The sequence below is a fragment of the Anser brachyrhynchus genome, assembly GCF_964034855.1.
Source record: "Anser brachyrhynchus genome assembly, chromosome: 27".
Taxonomy (NCBI): Eukaryota; Metazoa; Chordata; class Aves; order Anseriformes; family Anatidae; genus Anser; species Anser brachyrhynchus.
In genome coordinates this window covers 6,294,904-6,302,513 of record NC_137720.1, presented here as the reverse complement: position 1 = coordinate 6,302,513, position 7,610 = coordinate 6,294,904, and the positions used below count along the sequence as shown (strand labels likewise).

The 7,610-nt window shown below is 73.0% G+C and overlaps 2 protein-coding genes across 2 annotated transcripts; one reads left to right on the top strand and one right to left on the bottom strand.

Annotated features, from left to right (window-relative positions):
• Positions 1-43: 43 nt before the first annotated feature.
• On the top strand, positions 44-4,148 carry SHISA4 (shisa family member 4). The gene is made up of 5 exons (XM_080569242.1): positions 44-278; positions 2,164-2,335; positions 2,971-3,104; positions 3,444-3,623; positions 3,713-4,148. The coding sequence occupies exons 1-5, from the start codon at positions 206-208 to the stop codon at positions 3,757-3,759; spliced, it is 606 nt and encodes a 201-aa protein (XP_080425368.1). The 5' UTR covers positions 44-205; the 3' UTR covers positions 3,760-4,148.
• Positions 4,149-4,794: 646 nt separating this feature from the next.
• LOC308183331 (uncharacterized protein) lies at positions 4,795-7,463 on the bottom strand. Its single transcript, XM_080569239.1, has 2 exons — positions 6,714-7,463; positions 4,795-5,416 (listed from the first exon to the last, which is right to left on the bottom strand). The coding sequence occupies exons 1-2, from the start codon at positions 7,192-7,194 to the stop codon at positions 4,902-4,904; spliced, it is 996 nt and encodes a 331-aa protein (XP_080425365.1). The 5' UTR covers positions 7,195-7,463; the 3' UTR covers positions 4,795-4,901.
• Positions 7,464-7,610: the final 147 nt, after the last annotated feature.

Below are 7,610 nucleotides of genomic sequence, written 5' to 3'. Positions count from 1 at the left end.
GAGGCGCCGCCGCGGGGGGGCACCGGGCAGCGACCGAGCTCCGCCGGGCTGCGGCGTCACTGCGGGCCTGCGGCGGCACCGCGCTCCCACCGGCACTGCCACCGCCACCGGCACCGCCACCGGGGCTGCACCGGCCCCGCCGCACCGACCCCGGCCCCGCCGCCCCGACCCCGGCCCGCTCCCCCCGCCCCGGGCCGCCCCCAGGATGGGGCCCGGTGGCCCCGGTGGCCGCTGGCCCCTGGCCGGGACCGTGCTGGTGGCCGTGGCCGCCTCGCTGGGTAAGAGACGCGGGGGGGGGGAGCGGGAGGGGGCGCCCCGCGGGGTGGGGGGGCCCGGTGCCAGCGGCTGGGCCCGCGGGGCGCCCACTCGTGGGGCCCGGTGACCTCGGCCGTGCCACCGGAGCGCGGCTCCCGTGTCCCCCCCTGTCCCCCCCGTGTCCCCCCCGTGTCCCCCCCCCGGCTCTGCCGAGGGCTCTGGGCGCTGCCGGCCCGGGGGGGCCGTGGCCGTGCCTCAGTTTCCCCTCGGGGGAGTCCCGGGGAGCCACGTGGGGACCGGGCGGCGGCGCGGGGGGGGCGGAGCGGAGGGGGGGGGCGGCACCGGCGTCGCTTCGCCTCCCGCCGCCCCGGGCCGCGTCCCCGGGGCTATTCTGGGCGCGCAGGTGGCTGCGGCCAGAAATAGAGCGGGGGGGCGGGGGGGGGGCGGGGGGGGCGGGACGTGGAGGGGATGGAGAGGGGCGGGGGGGGGGCGTGGGACGGGATGGTGCGGGGGGGGGGGCACGGAGGGGATGGAGGACATGGGGACAGGATGGAGCAGGGTATGGGGACATGGGACAGGACGCAGTGGGGTGCGGGAACACGGGGACAGGATGCAGCAGGCTCCTGGGGGGCATTGGGCAGGGTGGAGGCAGGTGTGGGGACATGGGGACAGGATGGAGCAGGGTATGGGGACATGGGACAGGATGGAGCAGGGTATGGGGACATGGGGACAGGACGGAGCCAGGTATGGGGACACGGGGACAGGATGGAGCCAGGTATGGGGACATGGGGACAGGATGGAGCAGGGTATGGGGACACGGGGACAGGACGGAGCCAGGTGTGGGGACATGGGGACAGGATGGAGCAGGGTATGGGGACATGGGACAGGACGGAGCAGGGTATGGGGACATGGGGACAGGACGGAGCCAGGTGTGGGGACATGGGGACAGGATGGAGCAGGGTATGGGGACACGGGGACAGGACGGAGCAGGGTATGGGGACATGGGACAGGATGGAGCAGGGTATGGGGACATGGGGACAGGACGGAGCCAGGTATGGGGACACGGGGACAGGATGGAGCCAGGTATGGGACATGGGGACAGGACGGAGCAGGGTATGGGGACATGGGGACAGGACGGAGCCAGGTGTGGGGACATGGGGACAGGATGGAGCAGGGTATGGGGACATGGGACAGGACGGAGCAGGGTATGGGAACATGGGGACAGGACGGAGCCAGGTATGGGGACATGGGGACAGGATGGAGCAGGGTATGGGGACATGGGACAGGACGGAGCAGGGTATGGGGACATGGGGACAGGACGGAGCCAGGTATGGGGACATGGGGACAGGATGGAGCAGGGTATGGGGACACGGGGACAGGACGGAGCCAGGTGTGGGGACACGGGGCAGGACGGAGCAGGCTCCTGGGGGCATTGGACAGGGTGGATCCGGGTATGGGGATATGGGGACGGGGTGGAGTGGGGCACAGGGATGCGGGGACAGGATGGAGCAGGGTATGGGGACACGGGGACAGGATGGAGCAGGGTATGGGGACACGGGGACAGGATGGAGCCAGGTGTGGGGACATGGGGACAGGATGGAGCAGGGTATGGGGACACGGGGCAGGACGGAGCAGGCTCCTGGGGGGCGTTGGGCAGGGTGGATCCGGGTATGGGGATATGGGGACGGGGTGGAGTGGGGCACAGGGATGCGGGGACAGGATGGAGCAGGGTATGGGGACGTGGGACGCGATGGAGCAGGGTTTGGGGCGGGACGCGGTGACACACGGGCTGCGCCCACACGCCAGCACCTGGGGGGGGGGCACAGACGTGGGCTGCTGCTGGGGGCCCCAGGGTGGCGGTGGCCGGGTGCAGCGCCCGAGGCCCCGGTGACGGGCGGCTGTCCCCAGCGGCGGGCGGCGAGGACTGCCTGTGGTACGTGGACAGGAACGGCTCGTGGCACCCCGGCTTCGACTGCAACTTCTTCACCTTCTGCTGCGGCACGTGCCACCAGCGGTACTGCTGCCGCGACCCGCTGCGCCTCATCACCGAGCGCCAGCAGCGCCACTGCCTCGCCTTCAGGTGCCACGGCTGCACGCTGCCGGGTGCTGGGCGCTGGGTGCTGGGCTTCAGTGCTGGGTGCTGGGAGCTTGGTGCTGAGCTTCAGCGGTGGGTGCATGGGGCTGGGTGCTTGAGTTTGGGTCGTGGGTCCTGGCGAGTTGTGTGCTGGGTGCTGAGCACTGGGGCGGGGTGCTGTGCGCTGAGTACTGGGTACAGGGTGCTGGGTGCTGGGGCTGGGTGCTGAGCACCAGTGAAGGGTGCTGGGCGCTTGGTTTTGGGTGCTGTACCCCGAGTGCTGGATGCAGGGTGCTGAGTGCTGGGCACTGATGCTGGGCACTGGCATGGGGTGCTGGTCACTGGTGCTGGTCACTGGTGCTGGTCACTGGTGCTGAGCACTTTCCTGGTGCTGAGCACTGGTTCCTGGTTCCTGGTTCCTGGTCCCTGCTTCCTGGTGCTGGTCACTGGTGCTGAGCACTGGTTCCTGGTGCTGGTGCCTGTCCGGATGTCCCCGTCCCAGTGCCCCTCCAAGGGGGTGCTCCAAGGGTGCCCCTCGGTGCTGAGGGCACCGCTGTAGCTCGGGGTGCAGGGCAGGGGGCTGCCCGGGTGCCCCCCCCCCCCCCGGCCCTGCGCCCCCATGTCCCCGCGGTGTCCCCCAGCCCCAAGACCATCGCGGGCATCGCCTCGGCCGTGGTGCTCTTCATCGCCATCGTCACCACCATCGTCTGCTGCTTCATGTGCTCCTGCTGCTACCTCTACCAGCGCCGGCAGCACCTCCGCACCCCCCTGCAAGGTGGGGGGCTTGGGGGGGGGGGGAGAGGGGGGGCCTGGGGGCCCGCAGGGATGTCGGGGGGGGGGATTTGGGGTGTGGGGTGGGGCTGGCAGGGTGCAAGGTGTGCGTGGGGGGGGCTCAGCGTGCTGTGGGGTCCTGTAGGGATGTGGGATTTGGGGTGCAGCGGGGGGGGGGTCCTGCAGAGGGGCTGGGGGAGGGATTGGGGCGCAGGGGGGAGGCTGGGATGCGGGGGGGTTGTAGGGATGGGGGGGGGGGCGGATGGCAGTGGCTCGCAGCCACCCTGGGCACCACCGGGCTCCATCCCCGTGGATCCCAGCCCCGGCCCCATCTCTCCCGCAGGCCCCGAGATCCCCCTGGCCAGCTACCCCCCAGCCCCCCCCGCCCCCTTCCCCATGGACCCCAAAGCCGGCCCCGTGCCCCCCCAGCCTGGCTTCACCCCCATGGCCATGTACCCGCCGGTCGGCCCCGCCGCCCAGTACCCGCTGTACCCCTCCGGACCCCCCGTCTACAACCCCACAGGTGAGCACTGCACCCCCCCCCCTACAACCACACGGCAACCTTTTTTTTGGGGGGGGGGACCCTCACTGACCCCCCCCCTTTCTCCGCAGCACCACCGCCCTACGTCCCCGCACAGCCCAGCTACCCCGGCGCCTGAGCCCCCTGGGGGACCCCGCGTCTACTGGTGACACCCTGGGGTGCCCATGGGTGGCAAGCGGGCACGGCCTGGGGGCCCCCGTTGTCGTCCCCCCCCAACCCCCCCCCCCAGGCCGTGACGCCACCCTGTGAGGCTGATGGATGGATCCGGCCCTTCCCGGCCATCATGGGGACGAGGAGCACAGAGCGGCTTTTGTCCCCACGCCCGCCCCGCACACTGGGACCTTTGTGGGTGCCCGCGGGCGCCAGCGGCCCCACGCACGGAGGGGCGATGCCGGGGGGTCCCCCTGCCCGCCGGCACCGGGGGGGGGGGGCACTGTGGGACCCCCACCCGCCCCGAACCCACGGCTCTTCCCAAGCGGGTGGCATTAAACCGTGTGTCCCCCCCCCCCCAGTGTGGTGTCGTGTTGGTGGCTCTGCGCCCCCCCCCCCCGCCCTGGGAGCAATGGGGGGGGAGGGGGGCACAATTTTTTGGTGGGGAGGGGCCTGCAGGGTCAGTTCCCTTCTCCCCTCCAGGCATTTCTCCATCCAAAAAGAGGCGATTTATTTTTGCCCTCCCCCTACCCCGCAACGTTTTATTTCCCTCCAAACCAGCCAGGATGAGCCAGCACAAAACCAGGCTGCAAAAACAGACCCCCCGGTGACATTTTTGGGGCAAAAAGCAGCAAATCTGGGAGGCTGAACCCAGGGCGGCCGATCCCCCCCACCCGCCCCGCGTGGCGGGGGCCGGGACGCGCCTCCCTTTCCAGCCGGCGGCGCAGGCAGTGATTCACCCGGCTATTTTCGGTGTGATTCACACCCCGCAGCGGTTTGGGGGGGGGCCCGGCGCGCCACGGGGGCTAAATTTGGGGCCGCCACGTCCCGGCAGCCACCGGTGCCGCACGGCGCTCGCCCTCCTCCTGTGGCCGGATCCTGCCCCGCTGCGGGTGCTTTGGCTGCTGGGATGCTGCCCCATCTCTGGGGGGGGGGGAAGGGGGGGGGGTACTGCATCCCAGCACCCCTTCCCCCCCCCCCAAAAAAAATCCCGCAAGCCGTCTGCAACGAGCCCGGGGAGGGGGAACCGGGGGCCAGCGCTGAGTTTTATTGAAGTGGGAGGACAAAAAAGAAACCAAAGACGCGGGGGCCGGAGGAGCCCGTCCCGGCTCAGGGCTGGGGGGCCGGCGGCCCCCCGAGGTAGCGCTCGCGGATCTGGGCCAGGCTGGCGCTGAGGCCGCCCAGCGCCTGGGCGATGCTGCGCAGGACGGCGGCGGTCTCGCGGCGGCTCTCGGCGCACTCCCGGCGGAAGGCCCGCATCTCCTGCACCAGCCGCTCGTTGCACTGGATGAGGCGCTGCTCGGCCGGGCTGAGCCGGGCGCTTTCGGGGGTCCCCTCCGCCGTGCCCGGGGCCCCCCCCGGCTCGCCCAGGCTGCAGTCACTGAGGTGCTCGGGCTCCTGCTCGAAGATGATGCTGGGGAAGTCGCAGCCCAGCGGCTCCGGCTGCCCGCCCAGGCCGCCTAAGGGGAGGTCAGGCTGGGGGGGTCGCGGGGGGCTCCAGCCCTCGCCGGGCGGGCGGGTGCTGCCGCGGGGCAGCCGCCGTGCCGGGACGCCGTCGGCGGGGTCGTGGAAAGGCTCCGTCTTCACCTCCACCGGCTCCTCCTTCACCGGCTCCTCCTTCACGCCTGGCCGGGCAGGGAGCGTGGTCAGGTCACCCACTGGTCACCCCCCCTCGGTGGCACCCCCAGCCCCGCGCCCTCCTGCCCGGTGGGGACAGAGCACATCCCCTGGGACCGCTGTGGTGCCGCCCCGTCACCCCAGGGATGTCAGCTGGATGGCTCCACGCCGGGCTGCCAGGAGCGGTGGTGCCAGCAGACGCATGTCCCCTGTCCTGCCACCACCCCACGGTGGCCTTTGGGAGCCCCCAGCGCTGGGGTGCGGGGTCACCGGGATTTGGGGCAGGAGGCTGGGAAGTGCCCTACGGTGGGGAGACCTTGTCCTGGAGCTGGTCCCCTCCGTGTCCCTGGTCCCTGTCCTGCTCCTTCCCACATCTCTGCGTGCCCTCAGCCCTGTGCCCCTCGCCCACCCCCGTCCATGTCCCTTGTCCCTCTCCCAGTCCCAGTGACCCCATGTCCCTGTCCTGTCCCCCACGTCGCTGTCCCGATCCCACTGTGTCCCTGTCCTGATGCCTGTCCCCCGCGTCCCTGTGCTGGTCCTGCCCACGTCCCCATCCCCGTGCTGCTCTCCTGTGTCCCCGTCCTGGCTCCACCATGTCCTTGTCTCGGTCCCGGTCCCTCGTGCCCTTGGCCTGATCCTGGTATCCTCCCATCCCTGTGCCGCTGTCCCTTGTCCCTGCCTTGGTCCAGCTCCCCCCATGTCTGTGTCTATGCCCTCATCGCCCCACGTCCCTGTCCCCATCCCTGTGCCCCCACGGCCCTGTCCCAGTTCCCTGTCCTGGTCCAAGCCCCCCATGTCCCCGACCTGGTCTCAGCGCTCCTGTCACCGTCCTGGTTCCCTGTCCCGGTTCCCTGTCCCTTGCTCCTGTCCGCCACGTCCCTGGCTGTCTTGCTGTCCCGGTCCCTGTCCTCTCTCCTGTGTCCCCGTCCTGGCCCCAGTGCTCCCACGCCACCGTCCCGGTCCCTGTGCCCACGTCCCTGCCCTGCTCCCTCCGTGCACCTGTCCCGCTCCCAGCGCCCCCACGTCCCGGTCCTGCTGCCCCCGCACCCCTGTCCCCCTGTTCCTGTCCCCGCGTCGCTGTCCCGCGTCCCCCTGCGTCCCCGTCCCCTGTCCCCGCGCCCCACACCCTGCTCCCCCCACCCCCCTGCCCCCGTCCCCCACGCCCCCGTCCCCCCGTCCCGCTCCTGCTCCCCGTCCCCCCGTCCCCGTTCCCCCCGTCCCGCTCCTGCTCCCCGTCCCCCAGTCCCGGTCCCCGTGCCCGCTCCCACGTCCCGCCGCCCCCGGTGCCGGTGCCCGGGCGCTCACCGTGCGGCGTCACCACCTCGACGGTGACCAGCGGCGGGTCGAGGCCGGCGGCGGCGGCGCGCAGGCCCCAACCGGGAGCGGGCCCGGGGCCGAGCTCGGGGGGGCCGGGGCCGGGGCCGGGGCCGGGGCCGGGGCCGGGGCCGGGGCCGGGCCCGGGGCGCGCGGCGGGGCGGGCGGCGGGGCCCTGCCGCTCCTGCCGGTGCCGGGTGATTTTGTCGTTGGCGCGGCGGCGCAGCCCCCGCCAGCGGTTCTTCACCTCGCCGATGTCGCGCTGGTTGCGGCCGGCGGCGTTGATCTTGTTGGTGATGCGCCACCAGATCTTCTGCTTCTCGTACGCGTTCACGGTGCTGGCGGCGGCGCCGAAGAGCAGCGGCTCGTACCGGAGCACCTCGCTCATCAGGATCTCGATCTCCTGCAGCGTGAAGTTCGGTTTCCGCTTCAGCAGCCCCCGCCGCGCCCCGCCGCCCGCCGCCGCCGCCATGCTGCCCGCCGCCGCCGCCGCCGCCGCCGCCGCCGCCCGGTCATGCCGCCGCCCCGCCGCCCATCGCCCCCCGCCGCCTTTGTCTGCGCCGCCGCCCCGGCACCGAGCGGCCGCCGCCGCGGGAGCGGAGCGGGGGGGGAGCGGGGCGGGGCGGGCGGCGGCACCGCGACCCCTGCGGCTGCCGCCGGCCCCCGGTGCGCTGCGGTCCCCCCCCCCCCCGCCGCCGCCGCCGCCGCCGCCGCCGCCGCCGCCCTCCGCCCGCCGGTGCCGCCGGGAGTCGCCGCCCCGCTCCCGGAGCTCGCCCCCTGCCGGCAGCCGGGGCTCGGAGCCGGTCGCCGGTCGCCGCACGGGAGAGGAGGGCGGGGGGTGCCGGCAGCCCCCCGGTGGACGGATCGGGGAGGTGGCGGGGTCACCGA